The sequence below is a fragment of the Filicampus tigris genome, chromosome 9 (genome assembly GCF_054856515.1).
Source record: "Filicampus tigris isolate MCC_2025a chromosome 9, RoL_Ftig_1.0, whole genome shotgun sequence".
NCBI classification, from domain to species: Eukaryota; Metazoa; Chordata; class Actinopteri; order Syngnathiformes; family Syngnathidae; genus Filicampus; species Filicampus tigris.
Window position 1 is genome coordinate 3813841 of NC_141225.1, and position 20362 is coordinate 3834202.

General features: G+C 40.4%; 1 protein-coding gene across 1 annotated transcript; it reads right to left on the reverse strand.

Moving 5' to 3' along the window:
* Nucleotides 1–411: 411 nt before the first annotated feature.
* csf1a (colony stimulating factor 1a (macrophage)) lies at nucleotides 412–19712 on the reverse strand. The gene is made up of 9 exons (XM_086040283.1): nucleotides 19631–19712; nucleotides 16528–16617; nucleotides 15159–15290; nucleotides 14845–14879; nucleotides 14179–14292; nucleotides 12514–12576; nucleotides 8374–8544; nucleotides 5800–5992; nucleotides 412–720 (listed from the first exon to the last, which is right to left on the reverse strand). Exons 1-9 carry the CDS (start codon nucleotides 19710–19712, stop codon nucleotides 611–613), a joined length of 990 nt encoding a protein of 329 aa, XP_085896409.1. The 3' UTR covers nucleotides 412–610.
* Between the last annotated feature and the right edge of the window lie 650 nt (nucleotides 19713–20362).

Genomic DNA, 20362 nt, shown 5'->3' on the forward strand with positions numbered 1-20362 from the left:
AACTTCTCGGGTCGTAACATTTTTCCCGTCATTCGTCAACCGTCTGCAAAACGCGCATCCGTCATAGGCGGATAGACGGGCCGGTCCATCACATAAACGGAATGCCCAGCTCTGTACACTACAGTAGTAAATCGTCTGAGATACCTCATGGACGCACAAGTTAACATGCATTACGTAATTTTTTTCTGCTGACATATTGTCATATTACGGACAGCATGGGACTCGATTAAACGGTATTGTGTTGCATTGGCATTCTACCAGTTTATTGGTAACAACTGTTTTTAAGGGTAGAAAGTGCTCTTAATTACAGTGCAGTACAAGGGTGAGTTAGCATGTCACGAAAAGGAAGTGGTCGCGACGGCTATTTTTCACCACTCCAAGTACATTCACACACAAAGGACAGCACAAATCTCAGTAAGGTTATTTATTTTAACTCTGCAGTATTTTTACTATATTGCAAGCAGTGAAATCTGGTCATTAATTGGAAGGGGCAAAAAAATATTGACTCTCGAAGTGGGTCAGCCTTGAACAATCCGCTGGACCATACTTTCTAAGAACCAGCCATATAGGTATATAGGAATATTTGTAATTATTCAAAATGAACACTTTCTCATGGTGATGGGCTCAGAAAATGGAGGTTGTTGGGAGAGGTTGTGTTTAGATTGTGGCTCCACACAATTAAAGAAAGGCAACAGTTGTGAAAGCTCCAAACAGGAAAACCTAAAGGGAACAAAACACATTCATCAACATACACAACAACACATATACACGACACTTGTGAATGCATTTCATATACAGTACACTTTGGATCTTGAACGCTTTAAAGTTCCGAAAATGGACCAAGTTGGACCAACTTGTCCAGGAAAAATAAAACACAATACAAAACAGATATTGGATATCAAACTCTTCGATTTTCCAGAGGTGGACATGCCGTCAGACGCCTGTTTTGCTGACGATATGCTTACAATATGCATACTTAGCATATTGCAGCTCAGTCAGTTCGGCTGCAGTCAGGCCGGCCTCAATTCAAAGTCAAGTCAGCCGTCACAACGATTGCTTTCCAGGGCCAACTTCAAAATAAAAGCTTGGTAAGGCATTGATATCCATGTACAGTATTACTTTTTTCAATTTAACCCTTGCATAGTAGCCTATGAGCAACTGTTGCAGCGGCTACCTTGTTAAGACTAATAGCTTGATTCGCCGTGAGATGGTTCGCAGGAGTGCCGCTGGCGAGATGGTTATCTCAGTGTCGCTGCGCCGTGACTTTGAGAGTCCGTCAAAATGTCTTAACTTGAAAATGGTGCAAAAAAAAAAGAGTGGACATAGAGGACAGCTGCCCTAGGGAACCGTGCTAAATAAGCTAGCTCATCAGAGGGTCCCATACTGCAAGTCAGAGCTGGGCAATTTTTCAAACTGGCCATGCAACTAAATTGTGTTAAGTATGAATTTAACGTCTTTGATAAAACAGTAAATGTTTTTTTTTTTAATAAGCTACCATTGTGTAGCCCTGGTATTTGTTGTTGTAATTAGGAAATAAAAATAGAAAAAAGTGTATTCAGTTATATTAAAATAACATATCTACACATTAACGATATTCCTTGCCCAGATGTGCCTTAAATCTTAAGTTCATCCATGAGGTTGGTGGAGGGCTTAAGACCACGAGGAGGTCCAATTGTAAGGCGCTACAACAGTGAGGAGTTACAACTGCAAGGTGCTACGACCAACAGGAGCTCCAACTGCGAGGAGCCCCTCACCCTTCCCCCACCCCCACACACCAATGCAGATCTGAATGCGCCTCAGGGGAGATATGGAGTATGATGAGAGCCAGCTCTAAAATGTAATACAGTGAAGCGACAGAGACGACTAAATGAGACACCAATTGAACCAATCAATGGACAAACTATCGGCTGTTAGAAAATTACAGTTCCTTTTGACCTCAGCTTCTATCAAACATGAGTTCACGACATGCACGCTATAATCGCGAAATTACAACTACAGGTCATTGGAGACTTAATTGAATCTTGCGCCACGTGGTATGAGCAACCAGATGGAATAAAATCTGCACCTTCTGTATTTTATATGCAAATGTAATGGGAATTGTTGTATATTTTAATTAAAAGAAAATAATACTTTTACAATTTTGTAAATGGAAAAACAATTCCAATTGTATTTTTTTTCTTAATTATTGCTTTTATGTTTTACGCACAACACTGTTAAAGCTACGGTTGTAGTTTACATGCTTCATAAATACAGCTAAAGTTGAGTTGAGAAGCTGCGGCAAACCTTTGGCTGACGGTCTCATAGATAGATACCATAGGTAGCTAGATAGATAGCTAGATTAAAAACTTTTTTTTTTTTAAATCACTGAAGTATTGTACACACTGATAAAAATGCAGAGCTTTTACCAGGAAATTGAGGAGACTAGCTTTGTTTGCAGCCTCCATCTGCTTCCCCTGAAATGAAGAATACAACAAATCTAACCAGTTCAACTAGACATATTTAGGAATCACAGAAAAAGAAATTACAAAGCAATGATTAAACACATGATTGCACATCAGTTAAAAGGGAAGTAAACCCATTTTTTCAAGAATATGTTCGATGCAGGCCCACTAGTTGAAACAAGGCATTCTGATCAATAATGCAGTGATCCCTTGCTACTTTGCGCTTCAATTTTCGCGCCCTCAGTGCATTGCGGATTTTTCAGAAGCATTCATAAATTAAAAATGAAACAACACAGCCATATCGGGAGCTATATTGCAGAAAGACGCATTGTTTCAAAGATATGAGTTGACTCGGAGACTTTGTACATACCCGCAGGCACTCATAAAAGGCGGTGACTGGTTCCCAGCGCGAGATCGACCAACGAGAGCACAAGTCGATTGAATTTTTCCACACACTGTACTGTACATGACCTCTCGCTTAGTCTCGTCCACTATTCAAATGTGCTGTTGATTTAGTCAGAGTCAAGCCGGATACTTTCTCCTCCATATTTGTAATGACGTGTTTGCTCTAATAAAGTTTTGTAAAAATCAGATAGTACAGTACAACTGCTGTGTTTATAATTCGTGAGCGCAGCGCAGCGCGCTCCCGGCCGACCAGCGGCACGGACGACTTAAGACATCGCCAAATAACGTGTGAAAGTGTTTGTTATTTTTGTCTTAGGTTGTCTTAAAACCACTTAACTTAACTACAATCCCGCGTTGCATTTTATCCAAAGGACTTTATTGATGTTTTGCAAAGATAAAGTTAATGCATGATCCCCGGCGGCCGTGCTTCTTCGTTTTTGAAATGAAGTAGGAGGAGAAGAAGAAGAAAAAGCAGGCGAAGAAGAATGAGGGAAGAAGAAAAAGAAGCGGCCGCTTTTACTTTCACTTTTCACGATGGCGACAAGCGTTTTAAAGTGCAGCATTGGATAAATTACACTATGGCATTCTAGTTAAGGTAAGTCCATTTCATGATAAAAATTAAAACGTTAACGTAGTTTTTAGCGAACGTTCCGTCGTGCTCGTCAGCTGCCGCGGTCGGTCGAAGCTAAATTCTGAGCACAGCCTGCAAGCATGGTATTTGTATTCTTCATTTTGCATTTTTATAGTTAAATTGATTGTTTAACAGGTATTTAGAAGTGTGGGAACCATGTTGGGGTTCGCAACAGCGTAACAGAGGCGCAAATCCCCCCAAATAAAACTAGAATAAATATCATATAAAATAATAATCATCATCATAAGTCCGACTCTACTTTTCTGGTTTCACTTATCGCGGCTGTTTCTGTCCCCCCTTTAACCGCGATGAATGAGGGATCAATGTATTGTGTTTGTGGGATATGAGTTAAGCAGCAAAATCTAGCCATCCCAGGGGGTGGCCATTTTGTCACTTCTGTTGACTGAAAATGACATCACAGGGCTCAGATAACGACCAACCATGGGGTCAGATTCTAAAAACAAGTGAGTGAGCTGTGATTGGTCGTTACCTAAACCCTGAGCAACTCTGATGTCATTTTCAGTCAACAGAAGTGACAAAATGCCCCCCCAAGATGGCTAAAACAGGTGGATTTTGCTGCTTAACTCATATTCCATGAATACGTGATTAATTAGAATGCCCCCTTTAAACGAATGAAGGCGCAAAGGACATATTACAAAGATTTTTTTGGGGTTGACTTCCCTTTAAAATTATACAGTGGTACCTGAGAGTTTGAACATGGCAAAAGTGTTCTGTTTTTGTGTTGAGGTTTGAAAATCATCATAGAAATTAATATTAGTCATCATCAACTGATTAATTTGTGTGCTTATGCCCTTTACTTCACTTTGCTTGACACGTGTTCTGAACGGACGACAGTAGTGAGACGAGAAATTCCCACTGGAAGTTACTGTGATGTAGGAGGTATCTTGCAGCTGTTTAGGTTCTTTTGTGACTGTGTTGAGCATTTGAATCACATCTGTGACACAGAGAACCGAGTTAAAGAGACTCTTGGATGATCTTAACATTGGCACTTATAGGTTTGCATGTAAAAATGACATCAGTACTAAAATGGAGGATTAAAAGAATTAACCTCTCCGTGGCTGATTTATATGAGAATGAGGAAATGTGGTGAGCAGAGCTACATAGATTTATGCTGGGACGAGCGCACACTGCTTCTTTGTTAAAAAAAACAACAAAAAAAAACTAAACAAAACACTGCTTCTTTGCTAAAAATAGAAGAAAAAAAAAAAAAACTGGTTAGTGTATCTAGGCCTTAAGTGTGAAGTAAACTTGACCACCTTTGATGGCTTTTAAGCATACTTTCGTTTTTTTTTTTTTTTCATAATTAGATTCATAATTAGAACCATTACAAGACGATTAACAACGCAAATCGGCAGCCTCTGGTAATTTTCGCTGAGTGGCGTAACTAGAAGAGATCGAGTTGTCAGTCACCCATTGTACTCCGTTGTTTACTGTCACATTTGATGCTCTTTGCTATTCTTATCGCATTTTTCCGTGAAATGCCTCATTGCTGTGTGGCAAAATGTTGTTCACGTTCAGGCCAACGGCTGTTTCAGTGGCCAAAAGATAAGAATAGAGCATGTAAATGGACAAATTTGTTTTACATTTCAACTGGCTTCCATATTAACTGGCTAAGGACTCCAGGTGTGGCCGTTCAAGCAATGCCGGTCCAGTAATTTAGTTTTTCCTGTCTGCAGATTCGTCACAAGCAACATTGAAACTGTTCAACAATATACCTGTTTAATTCCGCAATAATTTCCAGATTAATAAACTGTGGGAACAGATTACTAAACTGTGGGTACAGATTACTAAACTGTGGGTACAGATTACTAAACTGTGGGAGATTTCATTTGGCCTTTTTCTGAAGTAACTTCACATTTGGCCTTTAACTTCTTGCAAAGCTTCCAGCTTGCTCACTGCCGATCTATCACATTCATGTCACTGTCCAAATGTGGTGCGTTAAATAAATATGTGCAGTATGTACCATTGTGTGTGGTACAAGTGCACCCCGACTGATTCATAATGTAACTCTCTAAAATGAGAGTGGTTTAACACTTCTTATACTTATGCAAGAGAATTAATAATGTTAACATAATTGTTCTGCCAATGTTGCATTACACATTGGCTGTGAAATCAGTATAGTTTAATGATAGTGATAGATTGGACAATGGAATAAATCATTCCAAATATCTCAATAATAAATTGTATTTTTAAAGTTGACTAAATCGAAGTTGGACCAGTGTCATGGAACAGTTCATGGACAAACTTAGAGGTACCACTGTACTACATTTGTTTTACCTGTCAAGGAGTTTTATTCTTTACCTGTGATACTGGTAAGTGCAATTTGAGTGGTATTTAAATAATCTCCGACAGAATATTCAGATTGACAATTCCAGTCCACAGGACGAGAACTTAATGTCATCAGCCTCATATACATCTGGATCACATGTCGGGCTTTTTTCAGAGCTTCCTTTGGTGAGCCTTCCACCATCTTTATTAACCTCGATGGACTGTCCTAAACACACACACACACACACACACACACACACCCGCACATGCACCCACACACACACACACCAATGTTGATTGTCCACAAGATAAATTCATTTTATTAACAATGTATTTGTGTTTGCATTAAGAGAATCAAGTTTGCCACTATTTGATCACATCTTGATCATGTTTGTGTGATTAAACACCACAACCTTTCTACCAATTTTTGGGGATGTGTATTTTTAAGGCAGTGTATGGTAGAGGTGCGGGAATTCTGCTTTTATAATGAAGGGAGTGCATGGCGGGCGTGCTGGCTAGCACGTCCGCCTCACAGTTCAGAGGTTGTGGGTTCAATCCCGGCCTCGGCCTCCCTGTGTGGAGTTTGAATGTTCTCCCCGTGCCTGCGTGGGTTTTCTCCGGGTTTTCCTCCCACATTCCAAAAACATGCATGGTAAGTTGATTGGACTCTCTAAATAGTGGATGGAGTGCATGGCTTAAGAAGTTTGGGAAAGGCTTACCTACACTAGGGGTGGGCGATATGGGCCAAAAAAAAAAAAATGCGGTATTTTTTCAAAAGACGATAATGATAATTTGACAATATTCAACAAAAAGTTATTTTAAATCTGCACTTGTATCACAGACCAATTCTGGATGGACAGCGTTTGTGAACAACATCTCTTTTGAATTGCTAAATACAGCTTCAGCAAAACATAATGATATTCTAGGACAATAAAGAACCAAAAATTATGTATAGACTTACATTCATTTTTGGGGAAATTTCTTTCTTTTAAATGTCTCTGCTGTTATTCCATAATGATGTGACATTTTGAGCTGCAGTAAATACTGGTATACCACTGCCAACTACTAGAGGAATCAGAATGAGAAAAAGGTGCCAACTACAGCAATCAGAATGAGAAAAAATGTATTTGATATGTGACGTGTGACGAAGTGTCACCCAACGAGAGAAAAAAAAGTCGTCATGACAACACCCATTCTCATATATTGGCCACCGTATTCAGAATGAAGTTGAATAGCAAAACTGCAATTTCCCGAAAAGTGCATTTTCCCACTCATTCATTGCTGTGATATGTAGACTTGTGACTTTATTCATGTTTGGGTGTATGTGAGCGTCACACTAATAATAAACCGTCGTAGTTTGTGCAACATGCCTCAGGAATACAGGCTAGTTATGAGTGATGCGGACTAAAAGCGTGTAAACTGAATGTTAACCGATCATCCAGGCTGTCACGTTCGACTTGCTCGCTAATGTACTGATTATGTGTGTGCGTGAGTGCGTGCGTTTATATTTGTTGGTTCAAATCGGCGACTGTTTTCTAAGTGTTTGTGTTTAAACTTTTCTTTAGCGTGCTTGCACAGTGGCCAGATTTTCCTCATAATCCATATGGCTAGTGGTGCAACAGAATTGGTCTTCACGGTGACCGTTTTGGCACATCTAACAATGTTATTCCCACCAATGTCAGTCTTGCCAACCCCAAACATTTACAGACTGTGGACGACGTAGACTCGTGCCTCGCTATGACTCCCCGCTCGACACTCCTCCATGTTTGAAACAGCTGCAGTGCGGACAGAGTCACGTGACCGGGTCCTGCCCGCTGATTCTGCGAATGATAATCACTTCCTCCTCCTTTGCCGTCAACGCACCCTGATTTTCAGCATTTTCTCGTACTTTGCGGCTGTCGGGTCGTTATGCATTTAGGGGCAGTATTAATACTCGATAATGTAAAATTACACATCGTGAAAGCAAGATTGACGATATCGATGACGATATATATCGCCTCTAACCTTTACCATAGTTTAAAAAAAAACAACTGAATGCTGGACAATAACTCACTAAATCAGTTCTTTTGGGCAGTAACTCGGTGCACTGATTCATCAGTGTGTTTTATTCAGGGTCATATCCAGTGGCGGAGCCAGAATGTGGCTAATGCGTGGGCCTCTAAAAATCAGGATGGGCCTGAATATTTCTCTCACTAAGCACAATCCTCCTGTCCCAACACATCATATATCCAAATAAAATGGCAAAATGCATAATATGAAGTTCAGATCTTCCTTAGACAACTACGATCATGATATATAAAATCAAAAACCACAACAAAACGTAAATTAAAAAATGATTGAATCAGAATTTATTTTTTTTCATGAATCTCACTGGGTCGGCAGTCTGTCAATCTGGGTGGGCCTGTGCACACCCAGGCCCACCCATGGCTTCGCCCCTCGTCATATTGTCTTTTATTTGGGTGACTTGTATTTGTCATGTTGAACCCTTTTGGAATTCAAGGAATTCAGTGGTATTTTTTTTTCAAGTGATACCCACCATTTCTGTCATTGCTGCAAGATATTTTGATTAGAATTGCATAAATCATGATTTATGTGTGAAATTCTTACCTCAATCTCTTCATTTATTTCAGATACACATCCTTGGGAGTAAAGATGATAGATTGCCTTTTCCAGGGTGTTGACATATCTCCTGTTGTCTGAATTCCTACTGTACTGGAATTGTGTTCTCAGAAGCTCAAGTACTTGTGGGAGGGCTGCTTTAACATAACAAACTTTACTCTGTAACACATAATGAGCAAATAAGAACAACAAAACCACGTTAAAAGATCAAGGCACTTTCTGTGACAACATTTGTCTGGACATCTGAACACAAGACCAATACGAGGTGGATCAATGAAACAGTGAAAATAAATGTAAGGATTGTTATGAGATATAACATCAATTAGTCATTGTATTTTATTTGGCAATACAGTATTTAATTTCATTTTGTAGCTTAGTCATACATTATACGGGATGTTTTTGCTGCATACTCGTGTTCCACAAATGCAACATTAACTCATTCAATGCTAGCCATTCGCAGCGTAGCTAAGGTCTTCATTACCAGCCACTTTCGAGGATTTTGACCCATCTTTGAAGGTCCACAGAATATTGTGTTTTATGACTATTTAGACATGGAACCCACCAAAAGAAAGATTAGACTCTCTTCTTTCATAAGAAAAAATGTTTTAAAAAAAAGTTTATTTTTAGCATTTGTCATACTTGAGTAATCTGCAGTAGAACATAGGCATATTTCATAGGGTTTTGTGAAAAGACTTATAAACTATAAACTTATATATTTCAACTTTAACCCCAATATTTTTGCTTTCATTACACCTCAGATATATAAACAGTACTTTTCTTATTCAAAAACCCCAAAACAATTCAAAAAAAAAAGCAACTTTGATGAAAAAAAAAAATGTATGAAGATTGTGCTACATACTGGCAATGGGTCTGATAAACGACACTGGTGACATCTGCTGGCGATTGCACGTCATTACAACGCTTCCCAAGCGTGAAACTTTGTGATTTGCGTCAGAGCTTTCCTTGGGCATGAAATGCACACAAAAAACGCAAAAAACGAGTTAACTCGATGTTGGGGGTGTACTAGTAAATTATAGAAAAAATATTTAAAATGATGTAGGCATCAAATGAGTTAAACGGAATGCCCTGTTTAGACTAGTGGGGACACATACAACAAATTATAGTGAAGAAAATTTTGGGAGGCCCTCTAGTCTAAACACAGCATTCTGATTAACATTGCGTTTGTGGAATATGAGAAATCCACCCGTTTTTAGCTAGCTCAGGTGGCGGCAATTTTGTCACTTCTGTCGAGTGAAGATGACTTTGAAGTTGCTCAGGGCTCAGATAATCATGGCTCAGCTCATAGGCGTAACCAGCCCGAATTTGCTCAAGCACCCCCAAAAATTATAGCATTTTTAAAACTCTCTTTTCCTTAATAAAGGACAGGATATGCTTAAATATGATGAAAAACGCTGGATAAAAATAAAACAAAAAAAATGTGAACAACGCAGCATCGGAAATACGCCCTGCCTCCAAATGGTTCAGTCCATTTGATTCCCAGCACCGCTCTCGCCTCCCCGCTCCTCCTTCGCTCGGCAAGTGATGCGGCATAGCGCTGAGCCTGTGGAGGCTACGGTGTATTACGGTGAGAGCATCTTAGTGGTTATGTTGAACAACTATTTTACCACCAAATATCATGAGCTTGTTATCATCAGCAGATATTAATCCTCATTTTAGCTGCATTGAATCGAATGCAACAATGATCAGCCTAGCTTAATTGTTGCGTGTGTGTAAGCTATGTGTGTGGTTTAGGGTTGCCAACTGTCGCATATTAGCCGGGACATCACGTATTTTGGGCTAATTTGGCTTGTCCCATACGGGACCTTAAATGTCCTTTATATTGACTATCAACTCTTGCAAATACAGAAAACTGCAATCTACCGATCCTGTAATATAAGATGCTTTTAGTAAAGCTTTGGGTGGCGATCGATTGTCAATAACGACGGACACATACGGGTTGGCAGTGTCTTTTACTTGTATACCGTACTTGCTCGAACATATTGTTGGTTCTTAAACAGTGATAGCACATTACAGCGCTCCTAATGGAGACCCTCGGTACTACACATGATAGATCCTGGATCAGATAGCGTCAATCTCAGAACAATCTGCAATCACTCCACCTGTTATGTAAGGACTTTCTGGCTGCGCAAAATGACAGAAGACTGCTTGAGTCAGTCAAAAGCAGCCAGAAATATCCATGGAAAAAATAAATTTGGTGAGTCACACTCCTCTTTAGTCCGCTGATAGTGTAGTGGTACACACGCCTGAGTTGTGTGCGGGCAGCGTGGGATCAATTCCCGCTCAGTGACAGTGTCGATGTGTGCCCTGCGACTGGCTGGCGACCAGTTCGGGGTGTAGTCTGCCTTCGCCCATTGACGGCTGGGATAGGCTCCAGCAACTCACCGCGACCCTATATAGGATAAGCGGTTTGGAAGATGACATGACATGACACTCCTCTTTTACATTTCAGATTTCTTACACCCGTTTTTTTGATGAAAAGTGCCAAATTGCGGTTTCATATGAGGTGAGTTGCTGTCCTGTGAAAAACACTGTCCATTTTATTTCATTTTTTCTTATTTTTACGTGAATGTGGTTTCAGCATTAACGTGAAACTATCAAATGAATGATCCTAAATCACTAAGTGAAATGAAAAAAAAAAACATTTTTTTGAACCAGCCAGACACTCTGGGTGCTCAGCACCCCTGAAGCTCTGAACCTAAAATCGCCCCTGGCTCAGCTTCATAAATCAGGTGAGCCGTGATTGGTTGTTATCTGAGCCCTGAGCAACTGTGATGTCATTTTCAGTCGACAGAAGTGACAAAATGGCCGGCCCCCTGAGATGGCTAAAAGAGTCAGCATTTTGCTGCTTAATTTATATTCCACAAACGCAATATTAATCAGAATGCCATATTTCAACTAGTGGGCCTGCATAGAACATATTCTGAAAAAAAAAAGTTTGGGTTGACTTCCACTTTAAAAATGTTAGTAAAATATCAATGATTTTATCATGTTGTTTTGAGACCAAAGCGTGGTTGGAATCTGGTGACCTAACATGAACAGCATTAGTCACATGGATGAATTTGCTCCAATAGTATGACTCATCTCATTTTGTGAAATTTTCAATACCTCTTGCATAATGTGAAAAAGCTGTCATTTTGTATTTATCGATAAGCTGTGCAGTGGGAGTATTTATTGTTGGAAATATGCAGACAACACTCACTGTTGTCATCTTGTACCACTGCTGTGCACAGTTGAAGAATTGGACATTTAAATGCTTGAATTGGAGGAGGTCATTCACAAAAGGAATGTACCATTTTGAGCAGGGTCTTTGCAACTGGTGAGGTTAAGATAGTAAAAACAAACTATTCAGCAAAGCAGTTTTGGAGATTCTGAACGATGTAAGGGCTGAATTGGAGCCAGTCATAAGAGGGAGGCATGTGATATCACTTTCGAACAATACTCCTTTCAACACTGTATTTCATTGAGACGGGGTCATATCAACACACTTTGACAGTTGGTACTGGCTTACCCCAGGGCTGTTTTTGCTACCCAACATTTTATACGCAATGCTATGCATATCACACGCTCTAAGGGCGAGGTAAATCAAAGAAAAATGTGTTTGGTTTTTTTGCAGTTGCTGTCTAAACCCAAATTATCAAAAGAATAGTTTGTTGATGTTCCACTAGAAGTTCCATTTCCGTCACTTCATACTTTATTTGTGCTTGAGGTGCTGTCACAAATTTATTATGATGAAAACCACTAAAGATAATAAAAGTGCAAAATCCTTTTTTTAATGCAGACACTTTTACAACTGTTGCCACCAATGTGCAGAGACTGTTAGAGTGAGGGTACTTTTAATGTGAAATGGCCATATGGTGGTACTTTACAAAGATTTTTTTGCATAACTTCAATTGAATTTGTACCATGAGTTAATATCATTTTTCTTGAGCCAGATACAAACCCAACGATCAAAAGTTACTAAACAATATTGACTTTCGTGTCTTGTCTCTATAAACATGACAATATTGATGACAAATTGTCAAAAACATGGTGTAATCTAATCTGGTATTTAAATGAATAGAATTTCTACCCAAAACTCAGAAACACTTCATGTTAATATCCACTTACCAAATTCAAATGTTCAGTAAACTGATAAATTATAAAACACCCATGGTCCAACTGATTGTCAATCTATAAAGGGATAAAAAGGCGTTAGTGTTTTTTTTACATACACAATCTGCAAATAATTTCAGAGCCATAATCAATTTACTAGATGCATTTTCCCAGTGGATTTGAGGCAGGTTTATATGAACAGAGGTGGGCAATTTAGAAGATTTTGCCTGTTCATCATTCGTCAGCAGCCTAGGCATCCATCTGTCATCATCCGTCCGTCATTATTTCAAGCCAAACGAAACAATGAAACTGTAATCGTTAGTTTGTCATTTTATTTTAACTTTTCTTCCATCACCGCTTCCGTCAGTAAACTGGTGGTGCCAAGGACTGAGCCGAGCTTCAGAGGGGATCGAGCCTTTTATGTTGCCGATCCTCAATATGGAGTGGGAAGAAGTCACCCCTTCTCCATTTTTTCTTAATTTATAGGTCTACTGTATATGGTAAAATAAGATAACAATAATAACAGTAATAATAGTAATAATGAACCACTACATACTGCCAATATAAATTAATAAATACTTATCAGGTACATACCATCATTATAAATCCACATAGATAAGGTCTAAAACCCATCAGCCAACAATAACAAAACACCCGAACTAAACTAAAAGAAGTATAATTATCTAAGTACAAATCAGCAATACTCTTAAAGCGGAAGTCAACCCAAACATATTTTTTTCAAGAATATGTTCCCAGCAGGCTCACTAGTTGAAACACGGCATTCTGATTAATTTTGCGTTTGTGCTCAGATTCAGAAAACAGGTCAGCCGTGATTGGTCGTTGTGAGCAGTTGTGATGTCATTTTCAGTCGACAGAAGACAAAATGGCCGCCCCAGAGATGGCTAAAAATGAGTGCATTTTGCTGCTTGACTTATATTCCACAAATGAAAAATTAATCAGAATGCCGTGTTTCAACTTATGGGCCTGCTGGGAACATATTCTTGAAAAAAATATGTTTGGGTTGACTTCCGCTTTAAACACCAAGTGACTCGGAATACAGAGGTCACGGGAATGCAATACATGTTTATATTTCATTTTAAATTGATTTATGTTTGTACATTGTTTTAATCCCTCACCAAGACTGTTCAATAATTTCACCCCACAAAATGAAATACGGAATCTTCGTCGTTAATGTCGCGAATGTCGTTAATATTGAATGGTGAACTTTGTCATCATTCGTTAGACATGGTATCGCAATACGCGCCTGTTTGGGCTGCCGGCCCTTCTGTCAGTTCTGACAGAATGGCCACCTCTGAATATGAATAATTATGAAGAAATAGGTGTCTCATAAAACATAATGACTAAATGTAACGTCATTTCCAGGAGATGCATTCTTCTATCACTTTGAGTTGTTTGCTATACTGCTTTGTCTTGAAAGAACTGCATTAATAAAACAAACTGATAATAGTTTGGTGACTTGTATAAGTTATGACTCATCACTAACAACAAAGTTACATTCCCTGCTTTGCTAGCAGTGATGATCAAAACAGTGTTGTGTTATTAATGAATATTAAACTTTGGAGGAATGGGTCAATGCACAAAGTAAAAATGTTTTAAGACACATGATGGCTCTGATTGGTCTATTGAAAGTATCCGGGCATATCGCAGGATAATTCTCACCAGGCGATTCAGGCTCCAAAGGTGCTCCTGTGTTACTGAGTGTCGGCATGGACCAGGAACACCACCCAATACCAGGTGAAAGCATAGGATGAGAAAGAAGAACAGATGCCAAGCCTAAAGGAGCAAAGCACAGATGATAAGTAGAATACAAGGTTCAAAATATGACTGCATATATTGTTATGTCATACAGCCATTACCATTACACTACGCATGCTTGCAGAGAAACCGAAGACTTAACAAACTGGCCAACAAGGATGATTTAATATTGGGCTGTCATATTAATGCCAAAGAACATGGGTCGCCAACCTTTTTGAACATGAGAACTGATTTTTGGGTACTGTGCAATTCAAAGGGCTACCAGTTTGACACACACGTCTGGAACAAATTTGCCCAAATTATCTTAAATTCTACATTACGTTACTATTCCTATTTAAAAAACAATTCATATTTAAAAAAAAAGAAGAATCATATGAACTTGTCATGTACACACAAATACAGGAATTTTACATCAGCATTTGACCTGAGGTCACAGCAAACACACTGTTAGTGGCTCACACACTGGAGCAGGGACTACTTCAGCATGGAGCAGTTCAGGCTATCGGTGTCTTGCACAAGAAGACCACAGGCATGGGTCTGTTGTAACATCCTCTTTCAAGCTCTGCCAACCTGAAGGGTTCTTTTTTTTGGGGGGGTGGGGGGCGCTGGGGGTTACCCCCCACAATTTTCTGCCGGTCGATGACTTGAACCGGGGTCCCCATGGTGGCAGGTAATTAATGATCTTAGCCACGTTACCGCGGGTGGCCATAAAATCACATGTGCATATGTGGGCTTATGCACAAGTCAAGCATTTGCACACATGGCTGCAAACTCACAACTCAAAGGTTGTTAGGTCTGTCTTTACGACATCTGTGTGAGGTCGCCCATCATGTTTATGATTTCACTGAACAATTATCAACACTAATTTAACAAAGTCACTTTACCATGGTGGAGGGGTTTGTGGGTCCCAACAATGCTGGTTGATGTGGGCTTATGTGGGTCGAGTGCCATGTGATGTGGAAGGCGGCCGAAGGTGGTAATCTTGGTGGTCTGATCCCTGGCTACACAAGCTAGCTCTAGGAATGTAAAACATCATCACCTTTCTGGCAAGGAGAGAAATGAGCTGGGGTGCAAGGTTCAGAGGCTCCCACTAGATATAATCGGGCTTGCCTCGACACACAACCGGGCTCCGGTACCAGTCCCCTTGAGAGGCGTTGCCACTCGTTAAGTGGGACCAAGCAGATTTGGACATATTTATTGCCCAACAGCTTGTGGCCTGTATGTTGGGGTTCATTCCGGTAGATGACAGCATAGCATTTCTTCGCCTTTGGGTAGGGGGATGGATCCTGACTGTTGTTAGTGCCTATGTATCAAAGGGCAGCTCAGAGCCTTTTTGTAGTCTTTGGGGCTGTGCTTGGTGCTTCCTTGATCTACTGAGGGTTTTCAATGCTTATGTGGGCAATAACAGTGAGACCAGAAAGGGCAACTAGAATCCCACATTGGATTGTAGCCAAAGGTGGATTAATGCGCCTTTCAACACTAGGACTTCCATGATTTTTGAAGCCCCCCAAGGCTTCCATGACTGTTTTTTTCTTAACCCAGGGAGGGTGTGTGTCAGGGGATTAGCTAAAATACTGTTATGTTAATGTATTCCCCGCAAGATGATGATGGCCAGAAATGGCATTAGTTCAGGGAGGGTCATGGACCAATTCACATCTGCAACAACAATTTTGCCACCAAGCAATGTGTGCTCTGTGAAAAATACGTGTGGAACATGCAGAACACAAATGTCGTGGGCATGTGTACAGTGCACTGTCATTCTGTAACGCACGCACGCACACAGACACTCACACACACTGCATGAAGACAAAGTATATTTTTTAATTATGTGTGGATATGTTTTTTGTTCTGTGTTCAATAAATCTCACAAAAACTCCCATATGTGAGGATTTCTTGCAAAACCGTCATCTTGGGAACAATGCAAAAAGCAAACAGCGCAAAAGGAGCATGCACGCACCCAACTACAGTACTGGGAAGCTTACAAAATGTAGGATTCTCTTTCACACAAATGGTCAATGAAATGGTGGGAGGTGGGTGCGTAATTGCATTGCAAAGTAGGGGGTGGCTTCTCTGGCTACTATTCTTTAACATAACAATAGCTCGGCTAATCCCCATCGACGCCCCCCCCCCTCCCTGGTTAAAAAAACAGCCATGGAAGCGCAAGGTAGGCCGGCCAAAAAAACAGGCTATTGAAGTTCTAGTGTTAAATCCTTGCTGTCTCTTTGCAATCTGAAAGTTAGTTGCCTTGACTACCATCTTTTTCTTCGTCGTCGTCTTCTTCTTCTTCAGGATCACGTGAGAAGACGAAAACGAAGCACTTCCGCCGGAAGTACGCAAGTTCTCCTGTTGGCAGACTTGAATAGAGATTGGAGGGTAAGAAATTACCGTCATGGCAACCTTAAACAGATTCAACTGCCTGCTGGCATTTGCATGTGGATCAATGGGCGTGTGTGTGTGTGTATCAGCATGGTGGAAAATTTGTGCCAAAAGTCACGTGACAACAGTAAGATTGTGCCAAAAGTCACGTGACAGTCTGTCGTAGTTGTAGAATTGTTTTTTTTTTTCGTGAAGGATTTTTTTGTACTTGAGGATTTTTCTGTACTTGAGGGTTTTTCTGTTTTTGTACTTGAAGGATATTTTTTTGTACTTGAAAGATTTTAGTTTGTACTTGAATATTTTTTTTGTACTTGAAAGATTTTAGATTGTACTTGAAGGGTATTTTTTGTAATTTAAGAAATATTTCTTTGTATGTGGAAAACATGCTGTACTTGTTTCTGAAGCAGGATGTATTTGTTTGATAGATACATTTCTTATGTACAATAGGGATGGGCGGATCGATACCAAAATATCAATATTCCAATCCGGAGTGCTCAATTTTAAGTATCGATCCTCAAGCTATCGACATTTGCAATTATCCACCCATCCATCCATTATCCAAGCCGCTTATCCGTCGCGGGCACGCTGGAGCCTATCCCAACTGTCTTCGGGCAGGGTACACCCTGAACTGGTTGCCAGCCAATCGCAGGGCACACAGAGACAAACAAAAATTCACACTCACAATCACACCTAGGGGCAATTTAGAGTGTCCAGTTAACCTACCGTGCATGTTTTTGGAATGTGGGAGGAAACGGAGTATCCAGAGAAAACCCACGCAGGCACGGGCAGAACATGCAAACTCCACACAGGAAGGCCGGGGATGGATTCAAAACCACCACCTCTGCACTGTAAGGCGGATGTGTTAACCAGTCCACCACTGTCCTGCCCATTTGCAATTAATTCATATATATATTCATATATATATTTATTAATCGATAATTTGGAAGGTTGTATTGTCGTGAATTGTGTTGGTGTTCAGGGCTGCGACACTGTGTTCGCCAAAGAGATGAACGAGTGAGTCTCTTCCCCCACATACTACGCTTTTTCTTTTTTACTTTTTGAGACTATTCTGAAAATTTTGTGAAACAGCGGATCGCAGATTTCCCCCATTTTCGGCCACACAACATCTCGGACACGGGCGGGGGTCCTGGGCTGCTCTGGGCTTCGTGCACCACTTGCACTCTTCTCATTGAAAGGCTCTTCCTGCTGGAGGGAGGGACGTGTCCATATAGAGCAGAATAATGTGGTAACCGTAGATGTGGTGGACACAACAGTGAGCATGGGCTGTGACAGACTGTTACACCCTCGCTGTGCAAAGGAGAGATTCCGCCGTTCCTTCTTGCCTGCTGCTGTCAGACTCTTTAACAAGAACATTGTGTAGTCCTTACAAACTGGCGGACATTAGTGCAATTGTGCAGTCCTGCACCTGAGCTCATATCGTGCAATACCCAATATTCCCCACTACTGTAATACCGTGCAATACTCAACATTCCCCACTACTGTTAGTCTAGTTTTATGTTTATCCAATGCTGTTCCTTACATTTCACTACAGCACTGCAGCACTGTCACTTACTTAGAGTATTTTTCCTCTGTACTATGTACAGGCCAAAATGAGTGTTCCTCATACTTTTTATGTAGATGTATGTTGGTGTGTATATACATGTGTATATACACATGTTACCGCTTATATTTACATAGGTTTGATCCCGAATGTTTGCCGTCAATGTTATACATTAATGGCTACATTATGCCGCCGTCCCTGTGTGACCTATATCTTTGCTGCTGTAACAATGAAAATTTCCCCACTGTGGGATCAATAAAGGCATTCTTATCCTATCTTATCTTATCTTATCTTATCTTATCACCTGCTAGTACGGTTAGCATTAGCCCTAAGTGGTGTGCTAATCGCGGTGTGCCTGTTCAGAGGCATAACAGATTCAGCCTGTTAGCTAGTCCCATTCCACCTCGGTCTACTGGCTCCCGCACTTTAGTTATAGGTGACTCCATTACCCGTAACATTAATCTTAAAAATCCAGCCACAGTAATGTCTATTCCTGGGGCCAGAGCACCCGACATATCACCTTAGGTTGGCTGACTCGCAAGAGGACTATATACCACCACAGCACAAACAACAGTAGCTACTTGGACATAGTGATATTGGACACATTGGCTCCAATGATACTAGGATGAGGCAATCAGAGATCACAAAGAAGAACATAGCAAGAACTTGTGACCTCGTCAGAAAAATGAGTCGGCATCGAGTAATTGTCTCTGGTCCTTGCCTGCGAGAGGCAATAATGAGAGGTTTAACAGATTACTCTTGCTTAACTGGTGGCTGGCTAGCTCTTGTAGTGAGCAGGGATTGCAGTTTGTAGATAATTGGCCTTCTTTCTGGGGCCGACCCAACCTCCTCAAGGTGGATGGCCTTCACGCTAACTGGGAAGGTGCCGTCACTCTTTCTAGAAATATCGAATACTGTTTGAGCCTTCCATGACAGTTCACATCAGAGCAGGCTGGTTTACAGGTGACTAGCGAGCCTGTACGAAAGGGTCTGGTGTCTGTAAGGCTAGAGTTAACTAGTGCTATGCTAGACTCTGACAGCACACATTGTTTTTTTTTATGTAGATTAGAGCCTTACATGCCATACACTGCTGCATCACATACTGACATACTGACAACAAATAACGTCCAGATTCCTACATTCCTAAAGTTGGACCCTCCCGCCCCACTTATAGTTGCTCGAGGTACAAGACGGGGCCCAGGCAATGCAATCTTATTAAAATTATGATTAGGAATCCTGTAGTGGGGAATAATTCAGATAAACCTATTTTATTGAAACTCAGTCTTTTGAATGTTAAATCATTCTCTTCAAAAGCCCTGTTAGTTATTAACCTCATAAGAGACCATAACCTTAACATGATTGGTCTTTGCGAGACCTGGTTAAAGCCTGATCATTTTATACCGCTAAATGAGGCCTCACCTCCAAACTTCATTGGTTCACATGTTGTAGGTGGGTGGGTGTTGCCCTTTTTTACGAATCGGATCTCAAACTTAGCCCTCATTCTAACGACGCCTTTAAAACATTTGAAGTTCTCATTATGCGATCCACAGCCTCGTTGCTGTTTTTTCTTGCAGTTACTTACCCCCCCCCCCCCCCGACTTGTACTCTGGCTTTTTAGATGAGTTTTCGGAATTTGTGGCTGACTTGGTAACTCATGCATATAATACAGTGGTACCTCTAGTTACGAAATTAATTGGTTCTGGAAGAAATTTCTTAACTAGAAAATATTGTAAGTAGAGACGTGTTTTCCATGTAAATGCCCTAATCCGTTCCAAGCCCTCTAAAATTCAGACATAAATGTTTTATAGAGCATAAAAATGCATCAAAACATGTAACAAATACATGTTACAATTAGATTATTGCACAACAAATGAGAGTTGTGCATAATGTAAAAAACTAAGAATAGGGTAAAGAATAAATACGATGGTCATTTACCTTTTAATTGCTGTCCTCATCGCTTTTTGCCCTCTTTGGTTCATGTTCTCTCTCAGAAGTGGTTTTTGCCTGGCGTTTTGTAAAAAACTGATCTAACGTGGCGACTGTCGATACATTACGGTCATATTCTTAGGCGAAATCAACCAAACGCATCCCTTTTTCATACTTTTCTATTATCTCTTGCTTTGTTTGTATTGACAAAAAACTATTTTCTTC